General features: G+C 46.3%; 1 protein-coding gene across 1 annotated transcript in view; it reads right to left on the bottom strand.

The window, feature by feature from the left end:
- Positions 1 to 6,449: 6,449 nt before the first annotated feature.
- The window catches only part of LOC126985526 (toll-like receptor Tollo), a 57,078-nt gene continuing 46,516 nt past the window's right edge, over positions 6,450 to 17,011 (bottom strand). Inside the window, exon 2 of the mRNA XM_050840536.1 lies at positions 6,450 to 15,272. Coding sequence (XP_050696493.1) covers positions 11,088 to 15,272 — 4,185 coding nt within the window. The 3' untranslated portion in view covers positions 6,450 to 11,087. The remainder of the gene's footprint in view (positions 15,273 to 17,011) is intronic.

Genomic DNA, 17,011 nt, shown 5'->3' on the forward strand with positions numbered 1-17,011 from the left:
GAGGAGGAGGAGAAAAATGAGGAGACAGAGATCAAGGAGGAGCAGTTGAAGATGGAGGAGGAGGAAGAGAATATGGTGATGTAGAAGGAAGTGGAAGAGGAAGAGGAGGAGGAGGAGGAGGAGGAGGAGGAGGAGGAGATGGATGGTAAGAGAGATGGAATGGAGAGAGAGAGAGAGAGAGAGAGAGAGAGAGAGAGAGAGAGAGAGAGAGAGAGAGAGAGAGAGAGAGAGAGAGAGAGAGAGAGAGAGAGAGAGAGAGAGAGAGAGAGAGAGAGAGAGAGAGAGAGAGAGAGAGAGAGAGAGAGAGAGAGAGAGAGAGAGACACACATAATAGCTGATAATATATTCATTCAGTCCGTTCTCTCTATCATTTATACTTTAGGGGAAGAGAAAGGGGGGAGGAGGAGGAGGAGGAGGAGGAGGAGGATGGGAGGAGGAGGAGGAGGAGGAGGAGGAGGAAGAAAAGACAAGGCAGAGAGGAAGAGAAATGAGAGACAAACGAATAAAGGAAGGAGGGAGGAAGGAGAGGAAGGAAAAAGAGGGAGAGTTTAAAAGTGAAGGAAGATGAGAGAGGAACAGGTGGTTGAGAGGAAGACGAGGAGGAGGAGGAGGAGGAAGAGGAGGAGGAGGTGGAAAATGCTAAGGGTCATCAATAACGAGTCCCTAAAGTATTTACGAAGAGAAAGAAGAGAAATGCCACGCAGCATCTCTCTCTCTCTCTGCTGGCACCATTAGTTGTTTAAGGCTATTGCTATTATTATTATTATTATTATTATTATTATTATTATTATTATTATTATTATTATTATTATTATTATTATTATTTTTATTGTAACTGTTGTTTTTGTTTTTGTTTTTGTTGTTGTTAGTAGTAGTGGTAGTAGTAGTAGTAGTAGTAGTAGTAGTAGTAGTAGTAGTAGTAGTAGTAGTAGTAGTAGTAGTAGTAGTAGTAGCAGCAATAATAATAATAATAATAATAATAATAATAATAATACGATTACTAGTATTATTCATAATGATATTTTAACAAAAAAATAAAAATAAAAACGTACAATAATATAATGATAATGAGCATAATTAGTTGTAAAAAGAAAAAAAAAGGTAAAGAACACACCATTAGCGTTCACCTACTACTACACACACACACACACACACACACACACACACACACACGCACGCACACACACACCTCGGGCACTGTTATGGGGCAAGAGAGTGCTATTCCACACCAGTAATTAGGACGAAACACCAGACGTAATTCCCCCCATATTGACCATTAAGGGCCTGTGTGTGTGTGCGTGCGTGTGTGTGTGTGTGTGTGTGTGTGTGTGTGTGTGTGTAAAATAAATAGCGGATGATGAAACATTTAATTTTTTTTTTTTTTAATCTTTCCGCAACAGCTGGTCCTCTATGGTTATTTCTATCGTTAGTAACAAGAATATCAACCACCACCACCACCACCACCATTATCTTCAGGTCTACTATCATCACCACCACCACCACCACCACCACCACCACCATTATTATCTTCAGCACTACTATTATCATCGCCACCACCACCACCTCTGTCACCAGCATCACCGCTCACCCATCACCGTCACCACCACTACCTTATCACCGACAACACAATGGAAGGAACCTCACAATGAGATCACTGTATGTTTACTTTCACCGTTTCTTGCCCTGCCCTCACCTTTGCCTCCCTTCCTTTTCCTTACCTTGCTCTCCCTTCTCTTCCCTTTCCCTCCCATTCCTTCCCTTTCTTCCCTTTCCTTTAATCCTATTCCCTTACCTTCCTGTTCTTGCCCTTCTCTTTCCTTTCCTTCCTTTCCATTCCATTCCCTTCCTTTCCCTACCATTCTCTTTCCTTCCCTTCCCTTTCCTTCTATTCTGTTCCCATTCCTTCTTTTCCCTCTCCTTTTCTTCGCTCTTTTTCCTTTTCTTTCATCCCCTTCCCTTCTCCTCTCAGCCTTTCCTTTTCTACTCCTCTCTTTTCCTTTATCTCCTATGTCCTTTCCCGCCCTCTCCTTCTCTTTCGTTTCTACTAATTTTCGTTTTTCCCCTTTTTCCTTATCTTCTATTGTTTTGCTTTCCTTACCTTCTCGTCTCTTCCCATTCCATCACTTCTCTTACTTCTCCTCCGTCCTTCTCCGTCCTATTCTTCTTCCCACCAACTTATAATCCTCCTCCTTTCTCACCTTCACTTTGCTCATCTCATCTCCTCCCTCCTCCTCCTCCTCCTATTCTTCTCGTTCTGAAGGATGATTGGAAGTGATTAAGACGAGTAATTGTTTATAAGACTGTGAGGTGAGGTTGTGCAAGACACGTTCCGGCCATTACGAGAAGAAGCGGAGGAAGAGGAGGAAGAGGAGGAGGAGGAGGAGGAGGAGGAGGGAGAGAGAGAGAGAGAGCGTTCTTCCTTTCTCTCTTTAGTCAGACAATGTGTGTGTGTGTGTGTGTGTGTGTGTGTGTGTGTGTGTAAGAGTGTTTGTTTCACGCTCTGAGAATTATGAGAGAGATGAGGAAACAAAGACAAACAACAATAAACAAACAAAGAACCACAAATTACACACACACACACACACACACACACACACACACACACACACACACAAACATATACGACCCCCCCCTGCCTCCTCTACCCCCATATATCATCCTCGACACTTCCCCGTCAATTATTAATACAACCTTTAGGGATGATATTTGGGATAGAGTGGAAAAGGGAATGTCACGTGTAACTCTTTTATTCATGATCCGCCTCCTCCTCTTCTTCTTCCTCCTCTTCTCTGATTTCTCCCACTCTTCCTCCTCTCCTCCTCCCTATGAAGGTTTCGTTTTTCCTTTCGTTTTCGTCCTCCTTCTCTTTCTTATTTGGTTCCTTTTATCTGATTTTATTCCATTCTACTTCTTCAGTTTCTTCTTTCGTCGTCGTCCTCCTCTTCCTCTTCTTTTTCTTTCAGTTCTTATTATCTGCTCTATCTCTTTATTCGTCTTCTGATTCTTATTCCTTCCTTTTCTTTCCTTACCTACTCACATCCCTCGCTATTTCCTCTCCCTATCAATTTCTCTCCTACCTCCTCTTCCTCTTCTTCTTCCTATTCTTATTCCTAATCCTTATCCTCTTCCTCTTATTCTATTCTTGTTACGATTCCTCTTCCTCTTCCTCCTTCTCTTCCTCTTCTTTCTTTTCCTCTTCCTCCTTCCTTGTCCACTTCATCACAGGTAAGACGAGTGACGGAAGAGAGCTGGTATTTGACTGACTTCAGGTGTGATTACCTGGGCGACATAAAACTTTACTCCAGGATGTAAATATAAAAAAGAAAACCACCTGTCACTAAAACTATTTCGTGTACGGGTGCGGGAATGTCAGGGCGATCGTGCTGTTACTTCTTTCTACTTTGTGTTCCTTGTGTGTGAAAATGTGTTCGGCTAGAAAAAGAAATTGTGGTGTCGCTGAGAAAAAAATATCATCAGTGTCATGTAATTATTTCGTGTTCAGCTTGAGGTTGTTTAGTGCGCTAATTCGGTTATATATTTTTGGTCCTGAGTTCGTTTTGTCTGGAAATGCGCAAGGTGTGTAATTTTTCTTCGTTCTGTCTCGGAATCGAAAATCAGTACCTGTGTTATAAGTTTTTTTTTTTTTACTATCCCACCGCGTGTTCGTCTTGAGGTTGTTCAGTGAGCTAATTCGGTTATTTCTGTTTGGTCCTGAGTTCGTTTTGTCTGGAAATGCGCAAGGTGTGTAATTTTTCTTCGTTCTGTCTCGGAGTTAAAAATCAGTACTTGTTATAGTTTTTTTTTACTATCCCACCGCTGGCACCATTTATGTTACAAGTTTTTGGTTTACCTTTAGGTGGTGCGTGTTAAGTGTATGTTGTTTATGGCTGTTTAGGCTCACACTTGTCATGTTCTGATTTCGTTTTCCATTGAGGCACTTCACATGTTTTTTTTCTTCTTACCTCTATCAAACTTTGTTCCTCTATGTTGGAAAAGGATATGGACTGCAGATTCTTCATTTTACCTCAAGTATAATATTATGGAGAAGGCAGCTGCGTGGGAGATTGCTCGGGAGGACAGCCGGGGGTATGGGTAGCGGGTGAGTGAAGCGACGAGATATCAGGCGTATGCTTTCCCTTAGTTAGTAAGTTAGTTAGTTAGTTAGTCGTATTGTTTCACTCTCGGGTCAAGGTTCTACTCAACACTAAACACTAATCTCTGTGGCTTGGCAATGTACAAGTCATCAGAATATTCGCTTCATGTCCACGAAAAAACACACCGGCAATCATGATACTATTTCTCACACAAGATATTTTACGATTAATTCCCGTGTTTGTCTATTTTTTCGTTCAATGTGGCATTGGCTAATATATCGTCACCCTCATAAAATAATCGCCTAAGTCATTTTTCAGAGATTTCCAGTTTTTTCTCTACATCAATTTTTCAACATGTGATGCCCATTTTTGTATAGTTGCCTTTGGTCATTCAGGGTATTTGTGTTCTACAATTGGCCTTTTCATTCCTGCCTAAATCTTAAGACAAATGAGATAATGACATTTCTTTTGTGATTTCCTGTAAAGTAGAAAATAATGACTTAGGCGGTTTGTTTACGAAGGTGATATAATTTTTACTGATTATTTTTTTATTACTGCTTTTTTATTCATTAATTATATCTTTTATTATGCTGCGTTGCCTGTTTTAGAAATGCAGATATATTTACTCCTTTATTTTTTTATTAAACGTTTTTATGTAACGCTCTTGATGCACTTACGTACTTGCCTGAGGGGGAATTTTCCGTGCAGGTGGGCCTTAGTTAGGTGGCGAGGGGCAGGTGAGCGCGGGAGTTACCTGCCCATTACGCCAAGTTAGGAAGGGTCTCGTGACACCTCTGCCGCTGCCTGTCTCTGTCTCTGTCGCCGCCTCCTCCTTTTTTTCAATTATACCCGTCTCTCAAGTCTTAAAACCTTTCTTTCTTTCTTCTTTTCCGTTTTCGTTCTCCTCGCTCACTTTCTCTTTTCTTTCACTTCTCTATCTCTTACTCTTTTATTCCCCTCCTCATTCTCGTACTTGCTTTCATTTCTCCTGTTTCCGTTCTCCTCCTTTTTCTACCCATCTTTATTTTCCTTCTCTCTTTCCCTCTCTCCTCCCCCATTATCTTTTTCCCCTACCTCCTCCTTGTCCTACTTGTCTCCTTTTCCCCTCTTTCGCTTCTACCTGACTTTCTTCCTCCTCTTTCCTACCATTTATCGTTCATTCCTTCTTCCTCTTCCTTCTCCTTTTACCTCCTATCCACTTTCCTTATTCTTTGATCACCATTTCTTACCTTTTCCCTTTCCTACTCCTTCCTCTCTCCCTCTCTACTTCTACTGAAAACAATGATTAAAAATATATATATGAAAAGTACCACCATCATAACAAATTTCATCACTACCCAAGCCAACTCCATCACCACCACCACCACCACCACCATCGCCCCAATCTCTCGCAGGTCAACAGCCAATTGTTCCCTCGCGACCTCAGGTGATGATGGGCACAAAAACACACCATTATAAAAAAATCAGCGTGACAAAACACTCACCTTCCCCTTGAAAATAATGGTCCTTTAGGGGGAAAATAACGGTAAGGAGCTTCAGGAAGGAAAAACACGAGGTAAATGATAAAAATAGGGAGGTGATTATCGAAAAGAAATGAAAAAAAAATGATAAGAAAACAAGAGATTATAAGGAACCACAATTGAGGAAAGAAAATATATATAAAAAAGAATTACCAACACGGGAATGATAAATTGTTGAAAATAAAATAGTTAGACAGCAGTGAATTTGGAAAACATTAAAGGGTGATGAACTGAATAAATCAACAAGAGAAAAGCAATATACATACTGCATAATGAATGGGTATAACCGTGAAGATATAATGAATAACATAGCGGCAATAGAGCACATGGCAATGATACACACTCGACCTATAAAACAATACAAAAAAAAATAAAGAGGATTGCAATCACACACGCATTAAAAAACTTCTGAAACTCAACTGAGACATCCACTTTACACACCGAGCCAAACAAATAAACAAGGAAAAATTTATCCTACGTTAACAAACATACAAATAAAAACAAAACAAAAAGTAAACAGGTCAATCATGTGTACAAACTAACATAAACGCATTAAAAAATAAATAAATGGATAAACAGAGACGTAAATAAACAAAACATTTCCATCAATAACACATCAACTCAACCTTGAAACACACACAAAAAAGTAATAAAAAAATAATAAAAAAATAAAACAAAACAGATACGCAAATAAACAAAACATCTCCATCAATACACACATCAATTCAACCTTTAAACACACACACACACACACACACACACACACACACACACACACACACACACACACACACACACACACACACAGCAAGGGATGACAAAGAGCGGCCCGATGTGAGCAGTTTTAACGTTTATTTTGTATAGAAAAATACACAAGGACTTAATCCTCTCCAACACTAACTCCAATATTACACGTTTATAAGTGACTAGACATTATACACCTGCAGGCTTGCGTTACCTGACCCAGCACAGGTGTGAGGCGGGTGTGGAGGGAGGGGTAGGAGGTAGGGTTTAGGGAGAGTGGACGGAGGGAGGGAGGGAAGGAAGGAGGTAGAGGAGGGCATGATCAAACAGAAACGTGGAATAAAAACAGTAAGAGAACGCAAGTGAGGGATGAGAGGAGAAGTGATAGACGAAAGGAGGAAGGGAGGGAAGGCGAGAGGAAGGGGCAGACGATTTGAAGACAGATACCGCATGATTAAAGTAGGAATGTGCCAGTATGAAGATAAGGAAAATAGAAAGAAAGAGGAAGAGAGGAGAGGAGGGAGAAGAAGAGGATGGTATAAGGAGGAATGAGCCAGTATGAAGAGGAGGAAAATAGAAAGAAAGAGGAAGAGAGGAGAGGAGGGAGAAGAAGAGGATGGTATAAGGAGGAATGAGCCAGTATGAAGAGAAGGAAAATAGAAATAAAGAGGAAGAGAGGACAGGAGCGAGAGGGAAAGGATGGTATAAGGAAAGCAGGAAAGACAAAGTGTTGTGCTCCTATAGCGAAGACTTGATAAATGGAGGAAAGAAGGAGGATAGACAGTAAGGAGGAAAGAAATGGAACAAGGGAAGAATGAGGGGGAGAAAAAGGTGACTTGAAGGGACGGGAGGGAGAAAGAGCAAAAGTTTAGTAAGATTGGAGGGAAAAAAGACGATTTAAAGGGGATATCTGAAACAAGGGAGATAAATAAAAGACGATGACTCAATAGTTGACGAAGAGATAAAAGAATTGTGCGTTGCGTGACCGAACGAGAGAGAGAGAGAGAGAGAGAGAGAGAGAGAGAGAGAGAGAGAGAGAGAGAGAGAGAGAGAGAGAGAGAGAGAGAGAGAGAGAGAGAGAGAGAGAGAGAGAGAGAGAGAGAGAGAGAGAGAGAGAGAGAAACTAGAGGAAAAGAAGAAAAGGAAAACAGAAAACTATATAAAGAAAAGACGTAAAGAAAGAAAACGGGAAACTAAATGAAGAGAAGATAAAGAAAACGGATAATTAAATGAAGAAAAGCCGCGAAAAAAAAGGTAAACTAAACGAATAGAAGACAGAAAAGAAAACGAAAAAGTATATGAAGAGAAGAAGAAAATGAGAAATAACGAGCAATAACACGAAATCAGATAAATAAAGAAAAATACTCAAGTGAACAGACCGGATCAGACAATTTATATACGTCTTTGTTATCCTTGACCGAAGAATATAAAAGAGAAAAACAATTATTGAACCCCCAGAAAGAAGGATATTGGATAAAACGTTGGAGAGTAGAAGAGCAAATTAATAAAACGAGGAACAAGATAACAAGGAGAACAAAGTGAGGGGGAAGGATTGTTGAGGCTTGGAGAGATATTGGATGAAACACGAGCGAAGGAGAAAACTGAATGAAACTCTGGAGGGAAATAACGCTGAATAAGACCTTGGAGTCGAAAGAGAACACAAACTGAAACGCCACAAAGAAAGAATGCTGAATGGAACCTTGGGGAATGGCACCTTAATAAGACATGAAGAGAATACTGGATAAAACTCGAGGATTCCTGGACGAAACACTAGAGGAGGGAATATTGGATGAGACACTGAAAGAGAAGAATATTCAATAGACTGACTGGCTGACTGATTAAATATTGAATCGACTGACTGGCTGACTGATTAAATATTGAATCGACTGACTGGCTGACTGATTAAACACTGAATCGACTGACTGGTTGACTGATTAAATATTGAATCGACTGACTGCCTGACTGATTAAATATTGAATCGACTGACTGGCTGACTGATTACACACTGAATCGACTGACTGGCTGACTGATTAAACACTGAATCGACTGACTGGTTGACTGATTAAACACTGAATCGACTGACTGGTTGACTGATTAAATATTGAATCGACTGACTGGCTGACTGATTAAACACTGAATCGACTGACTGGCTGACTGATTAAACACTGAATCGACTGACTGACTGACTGATTAAATACTGAATCGACTGACTGGCTGACTGATTAAATACTGAATCGACTGACTGACTGACTGATTAAATAACTGAGATTTGGATGACGCCGAAAGAACGAAAACCACCAAAAATATCAACCGAAATAAAAAAGAATAAGACGAAAACATGAATTGATAAAAAGTAGTTAAAATAATAATCTGACCAAAGAGGAATGAAATAAATACCAACCAAAAAAACACCAATGAAACAAATTAACACATAAAATTTTTAACCACACAAAACAGCAAAATAAAGATACTAAAGAAAGACTATTGGATGAAACACGAAATAACAGGGAGGTAGAAAGGGAAAACCAGGTGAAGGGCATGGTTGGCGAGACTCAGGTGTGCTACAGAGGACAGATGGGACGTGAAGGGGACAATGGAGGACAGGTAGGGAGCCCAGGTGAGGGAGAGGACAATAGGCAGGTCGAGGAGGGTGGAGGAGTGACTAGTGGAAAGGTGGAGTGATAAAGTGGAGGCCAGAAAGGAAGTATAAAATGGAGGAGTGAGGAATGGGAGAAAGAGCGAACAGGATGATGGAAAAGGGAGTGGAAAAGTAAAGTGATAAAGTGGAGGGGAGAAAAGAAGGATAAAATGGAGGAATGAAGAATGGGAGATAGAGGGAATAGGGTAAGTAAAAGAAAAAAAAAAGTGAAAAAGGAGTGAAGGATGGAGGATAAAGCGAATAGGGGGATAGAAATAGAAAATAAGTGTAAAAGTGAAGAAGTGGAATGGAGTGAAGAATAGTAGAACAGAATGAACAGGATGATGAAAATGGAAGTGCAATAACGAGGAGATGTAAGTGAAAAAATGGTGTGAAAAAATGAGGAGCAGAATAGAAAAGATAAATAAAAGTGAGGGACTGAAAGACGGAATAGGACGATGGCGTGGGATTGAAAGTGGAAAGGGTCAGATTACGATGTCAAAGAAAAAGGAATAACAAGAAAGAAAATGTGGGTCAGAGAAGTATAGAGACGTGTGGAATGTAGTACAGGTATTTCCAGGTGTATCAGGGTAATCAAGGTGTACTGAAGTGACAAGGATAAGAGTGTGTGGGTCAAAAAACATGTGGATAAGTGTGTCAAAGTGGAGTGTGGATAAAGGGACATGTGAATAGAACTCAGGTACATTGGGGTCAGGACAGGTGTTGAAATAAGGTTGATTTCTCCCTCCACACCTCTTAAGAGCAGGGTGGAGAGAGGACGAGTGGGTGTAGCAAGGTGTAGTGAAGTGTATCTGTCAGGGAAGGGGAACAGTTGAATGTAATGCGGGTATATTTAAGTCATGTAAAAAGTGTCGGTGTAGTTCCTCCCTCCACACCTCTGAAGAACGGGTGGAGGGAGGACGGGGGGGTGTATCAAGGTGTAGTGAAGTGTAGCGTGTCAGGTTTGTGTGGGTGAAGGGCCAGGTGGATGCAATGTTGTCAGGTGGGAAGTGTCAGCGTGTAGGTCCTCCCTCCACACTTCCCTCGCGCACGACTCGACACACGACTTGCCGCCCGCTGAGCTCAATTCTCACTCTGGCACATAATTCTCGTCCGCCAGTCCGTCACGGCGACACTCAGCACTCGCATCCGGGTCTCGGCGGCGGCCCTGAGGCGGCAGTGTCAGCTCGGCCTCCGCGGGGCGTGCTTGCTGCTACTTTACGGTGTCGGCTCCTCGGCTTGATTTCTTAGTCTCTTATCTTTGGCTTACTCGGAAAAAAGGATTCAGGGTTCGTGTGGGTTATGTATGTATGTATGTATGTATGGTTAAATATTATTTTTTTATTATTTTTGTATCTTAATATTTCAAGATGCGTTAGTTATCAGAAACTCCACGAGAGGTAGTTTTTGAGGATCGAAACGACTGACGCAACTCCGGCGAGACTACAACACTACGTGGCGGTGACTCGGAGGTGCGGGGCGCGGCCCTTCCTCGGCTGGCCTTGGCGGCGGCGACGGCGGCGGCGGCGGCGGGGCGAGGCTGCCACACAGGCTGGCGGCGGCGCGGCGCGGCGGACACAGGCGATGCTTCCTTCACGTCTATAGCTACAGGTGGCCCACCGGCACGCCACCCTAGGCAGGGGTGCAGCGACCCCCGGCAATGTCTGTGGAGGCCCCGGGGTTCAAAGGAAGAAGTAAGTGTGCCCCGCGTTGGCCCGGGACCGTGGGCGTCCCTCCTCGCCCCGCGCAGGCAGGCGGCGCCCGGGTGACATCACTGGCTGGGGTGAGGGTAATGAAGGGTGACTTACAACCAACGGGACGGCTCGTACACTGTTATAAGGTCAGCGAGGCACCCTACTGGCGGCACGCTCGCCGCGGGAGGAACCTCAAGGGGCAAGGCAGCAGGCGGGAGTGACGCGTCTACGAGGCTGTCACCCGACGGTACAGCGTGTCGACTCTTGCGTCCCGCACGCTGCTGCTGCTGCTGCTGCTGCTACTGGTCCTGCTCCTGCTACTGCTTCAGCTCCTGCTTCTTTTGCTGCTGTTGCTGCTGACAGCGGCGGCGGCGGCGGCGCTCAGGGATGGACTAGACTAGACAAAACACTCCTCGGCGTTGAGGCCTGGGTCAGGCGGGGAGTCGGCCAGACCCGTGTAGAGGGCGCTGTGGGGGTCAAAGCCTGCCGCCGCGGCCCCAGAGGTGACGGAATGGTCGAAGGACCTGCCGCTGGAACGGTCGCTAGAATGGTCGGTGGAGTAGTCGCTGTGCCTCTCGGCGTGGCCGCGGTTCACTCTGAGGCTCTTGGTGCGGCGGAAGGTGCTGACAGGCGGCTGCTCCGGCGGCGCCTCCTTCGGGGCAGCCTCGGCCACCTCTTCACCGGAGGGCGGCGAGTACGTCTGGCTCTGCGGCCGCTTCTTTTTCCGTTTGCTAGTCCGGACGGTCCTTCTGAGGGGCGTGTCAATGGCGCTGTAGTGGTCGCTGCTGGCAGAGGGCGGGCGGGGCACGTGGTTGGGGGTGGAGGTAGGGGGTGCCGGGGGCGCAGGGGGCAGGTGGTGGGAGTTGGTGCCGGTGAAGGGCTCAAGGGAGGTGTAGGTGTGCAACGAGGAGGTGTCGCCGTCGATGAAGGTGTAGGCGGCATGCGAGTGGCGGCGGCACGTGCAGTGAGGGTCGCGGCAGTCCCGACCCTGCATCACGATGTAGTCACAGGTTGGCGGGGAGCAGCATGGGCGGGGCGGGGGCGGTGCCTTGTAGGTGGCAGGCGGCTCTGGCAGGTAAGAGGTTCGCCGATCGACTTCAGAGGGCGTGGTGAGGCCTGTGGTGGAAGTGAGGACGGAGGAGGAAGAGGGGAGTGGAAGGGTTGACGGAGGCACCACGGCGGGAAGAGTCGCCGACTTGTATGAGTTGTCAGACATGTAGACCGGCAGGCCCGTGTATGTCTGGCGCTGCGGCATCAGCTCCACCAGCTTCCGCCAGAAATGCTTGTCGCCCCAGCGCAGCTTGCAGCACCGCCGCACCACCGCCTTCAGGTCTGCGTCGAAGGCCGAGTAGGACACATTGTCGTAGTACACGGCGATCAGGTTCATGTCCCCGTCACGCAGACCGTCCACGTGGGCTTTCTTGAAGATGGCGTTTTTCCACTCGTGGTCCACGTAGTTCTTGGACAGGACGATGATGGTCCGCCGGCTGAAGTTAAGCGACTGTGTGATGAACTCTGAGAGGCGGCTGTTCTCGCTGAAGTCACGGGAATGAAGACACAACTTGTAGCTCGGACAGTTATTCTCCAGCTTGGTGGCGATAATGTCACGCACGAAGGAAGCGTCGAAGGTGCTGTAACTTATGTAGGCGTCAAACACTTTCCCGTCCTCCTCCTGGCAGTACGACGGCGGGCTGTTGATGCCAAGCTTGTTGGCAGCGGTGGCCTTCCTGCGTGCCACCAGCATGGCCACGACGACCAGGGCGCTGACGAGGGCCACACCGCCACACAGGCCGCCCGCCAGGAAGGGCAGCTGCCTCTGACCAAACTGATACTGTGTCACCCTCTGCTGGCTCTTGACGCAGGAGTAGTCGGGCAGCACAATGTTTGGCCCCATTACTCCCGAATCCCCGTAAAAACAAAACACCTCCTCCGGGTACATCAGCTGCTCAGGCCTCTCCTCCCGCCACTCCCTCAGCAGCTCGACGAAACGGCAGTCACAGTTCCAGGGATTGTTGGCCAGCGAGACTGTTGTGAGGTGGTGGTTGTGGGCAAGAATCCACACCGGGAAGTCAATGAGGAAGTTATTGTCCAGCCGCAGGACTTCCAGGCTCTTGAGGCTAAGGAAGGTTGCGTTGCTGACGAAGGAGAGTCGGTTATTTTGGAGGTACAATTCCTTGAGGCGCTGCAGACCGAAAAACTCGAAGCCGTTGAGGTGGACGATCATGTTGTCCTCCAAGTGGAGCACGCGGAGGGAGGCGAGGCCGTGGAAGGTGCGGTTCTGTAACGTTTGGATCTGTGAGCCGTTGAGGAAGAGCTGCTGGATACTGTGGCGGCCGATAAAGTGGTGGGCGTGAAGCACCTGCAGGTTGTTGCCATCCAGCAGCACTACGGTGGCGTCCATGGGCACCCGCTCCGGCAGGCGATCCAGACGGCCGCCCGAGCAGTCCACAAGGTTCATGGACCACGTGTCGTCGTGGAAGCAAGAGCAGGCATCGGGACACTTCATCTGGCAGTCACAGGCGATAAAGTCACAACATTTGCAGAGAGCGAAGCAGTGGGTGGCGTAGGGACACAAGTAGTTCTCTGGGGAGGTGTCCAGCACGCGGGTGAGGACTGACGGGCCGCTGCGGGAGTACGTGAGGGTGCACGTGACGTGAACCAGGTCATCGATGTGTGGCTGCAGGAAGATGACCTCGGTGGGCTCCGGAGTGGTGATGGCCGTGTCGGAGGAGCCATGCAGCCACTCCATCTCACAGTCACACACCAGCGGGTTCCCTGCGAGCAGGACACGGGCGCTGTTGGGGCGATCGACGGTGCCGCGGACGCTAATCGACTTTGGATTGAGTCTCTGAATCACGTTTACCCGCAGATCAATGTCCCGCACGTTGGCCTTGTCTCTGAAGGTGTTGGGCTGCACGCGGCTGATGTTGTTGTGGTGCAGCACGACTCTGCGGATGGTGTTGGGCAGAGACACTTCACTGAGCCTCCTGATGGCGTTGTGGCTGGCGTCCAGCACCTCGAGAGTGAGGACGCTGTGTACCTTGAAATAGTTTCCAAGCTGCTCGATCCTGTTATGGCTGAGGTCGAGAGTCAGCAGCTTCTGGGGAATGAAGGCGTAGTCAAACATCTTGATGTTGTTGTGGGACAAGTCAAGTGTTCGGAGGTGCTCCAGGCCTGCGAACACTTCGTTAATGTCGCTGAGTTCGTTCATCTGCAACGTCAGGGTCTTTACTCTCGGCATGCCCTTGAACGAACCCTCACTCACCGTCCTCAGCTGATTATTCCTCAGGTCCAAAACTTCCAGCGAGACAAGGCCCGCCAGCGCCCCCTCAGAGATACCGTTCATTTTATTGTAGCTAACGTTCAGGGTGTCCAGGTTGCTGAGGCCGCCGAACAGAAAGGGCTGGAAGCTGGCGATGTCATTCCTGCTCACGTCCAACACCTTAATAAACGAAAGATTCTCGAGTGCCGTCGGGATAACCTGCAAGTGGTTATCGGCAAGATACACCTCCTTCAGGTTAGAGCTGTGGCGGAGCGCGTGAGGATGGAGCTCTATTAAGGAATTATTGATGAGGTGGAGGAGGCTGAGGCCCACAAGACCCCTCAAGCTGCCCTCCCCGAGGCTGAGGACGAAGTTATGCGAGAGGTCGAGGGCATAGAGATTGGAGAGGGAGGTGAAGCTGTCATCCTCAAGGCTCTGGATGCTGTTGTGGGAGAGGTCGAGGCGCTGGAGGGACGTGAGGTCACGGAGGAGGAGCTGCGGGATGGTGGTGAGGGCGTTGTGAGACAGGTCCAGGATGACGAGGCGCCGCAGCCCACGCAGCAGGTCCTCGTGGCTGGAGTCCAGGTAAAGGTTGTTCTCGGAAAGATTCAGCACCTGCAGCTCCAGCAGGCCCTGAAACACGCCGGGGCTCAGCGCGGTCAGAGAGTTATTGTTCAGCAGGATCCGCTCTAATGCTCTGTTCTCGGAAAAGGTCCCGTTCTGCAGCGCGATTATGTGATTATTGGAAAGATAAAGAACTTGTAAGGCTGCCATGCCGCGGAAGGCTTCGCTCGATATGAGCCTGATATCATTATTTCGCAGGTGCAGCTCCCGCAGGCCCCCCAGAGTGCGGAAGCTGCCCGCGTGAAGCCGCACAAAGTCATTATAGTCGAGAATCAGCTCCTGCAGCACGTGGCCGCACCCGTCGCCGCCCACGTCCTCGTCGGCGGTGAGGAAGCTCGCGTGCAGGCTGAAGGTGGCGTTGGAGACGTTGAGGCCGTGGGCGTCGAGCGGCTGATCAGAGAAGCCTAGTTCAAGGACGTCTTGCAGGCGGTTGTGAGAGAGGTTGAGGTGGTGGAGGGCGGCGGGGCCACAGAGGGCGCGCGGCGGCAGTGTCCAGATGTTGTTGTGGGCGAGGGCGGCACGCTCGATGGTGGGCGGCAGCGAGCCCTCCACCAGCTCCAGGGCCAGGGCCGCCCACTCCTCGTTGTGCGTCACCACCTCCAGCGCCCGCAGTCGCGCCAGCCCCTCCAGCGCGCCCGGCAGTAGCGAGTCCAGCTTGCAGCCACGCAGCCGCAGCACCTCCACGCCCTCCACGCCCTGCAACACACGGAGGGGGATTATGAGGGAGAGGGTTAATTGATTTACCTATCTATCTATCTATCTATCTATCTATCTATAATTGTATCTGAATCTATCTATCTATAATTGTATCTGAATCTATCTATCTATCTATCTATCTATCTATATCTATCTATCTATCTATTTATCTATCTATCTATCTCTCTCTCTCTCTCTATCTATCTATCTATCTATCTATCTATCTATCTATCTATATATATCTATCTATATATCTATCTATATATATATATATATATATATATATATATATATATATATATATATATATATATATATATATATATATATATATATATATATATATATATAGACATATATGATAAAATTCCGCACAATGGAAGCCACAAGCAAACTTTGTTTCTCCCGTTACAACTCCACAAAGTAAAACACATCAAAGGCTTTCAATGTGAAACAAAAAAAAAAACAAAAAAAAAACAAAAAAAAAACTGGAAAACACGATGTTGATTATAAAAAACAACAATGACAACCTGTGGAAAAAAACACATTAATGTTTTAATGACATCGACGCTTCTGTGAATTTGCCCCGATTAATATAAATATTATCAATATTAGTTATTATTATCATTATCATCATAATTACTTTTGTCGCTTATTATTATTATTATTATTATTATTATTATTATTATTATTATTATTATTATTATTATTATTATTATTATTGTTATTATTATTATTTATCATTATTAAAAATTTCATCAGTATTATTACTATTATTTTTATTATTATTATTATTATTGCTACCCATGTTATTCTTCTTATCATCATTGTTTTAATTACTGTTATTCACCCCAAGTCCTTGGTCACGACATAGCCGCGTCACGCCCGGCCCAGGAATAATCACACCGCGACGGTTTAATGACGATTTTTTTTTTTTCAAATGTCGCTTGAAGTTTTAATTGCAGCGAATCCTTGTTCAGAAGCACCGGCCGGCCTGACGCGGCACGCAAGGGGGATGCAACACAGCGCGGCACGCCACAGCGGGCACGGCATGACGCGGACAGCAACACAAAATCGAAACGAGGCCAAACAGGCACAGCACAGCACAGCACGGCACAGACAAACACTGTAAGGTTAAACACGGCAGCACAGCACATGGAGACAGAACAGCAAGCCACGGCACAGCAGGACGTCTGATAGTTATACGGATAAAAGCGTTCTACCACACCGAAGCTTCTTATAACGCAACGATGAACAATATAACGCTTATTGGAGCAGCATAAGGAACATTAATGCTTCATAAACCACGATAGACACACACACGCGCTAGTAACACAGCCAGAGACAAGCGTACTTAGGGAACGAAAGAAAATGGAGGAAAAAAACAGGAGTGGAAAAACAAATGAACGCAAAGAGGGAGGGGAAAAAATGGGTGATGGCGTTTCAAGTGGAGCAAATAAAGGGGAACAGATGGAGGGACGGATGAAACGGAACAAATAAAGAGGAAGAGATAAAGAGGAACCCATAAAGAGGAACAGACACACTGACACACTAAACAGATTAACGAGAGGTAAAATTTGACGCATGTGTGTGTGTGTGTGTGTGGCTGGGTGGTTGGGAATGAGATACACACCCACCCACACACACCCACACACCCACACCCACACCCACACACACACACACACACACACACATTATATTCTAAACTTTTTTTTTTAATTCGGAACACGAGAACGGAA

This window comes from Eriocheir sinensis, chromosome 5, assembly GCF_024679095.1.
Source record: "Eriocheir sinensis breed Jianghai 21 chromosome 5, ASM2467909v1, whole genome shotgun sequence".
NCBI lineage: Eukaryota > Metazoa > Arthropoda > Malacostraca > Decapoda > Varunidae > Eriocheir > Eriocheir sinensis.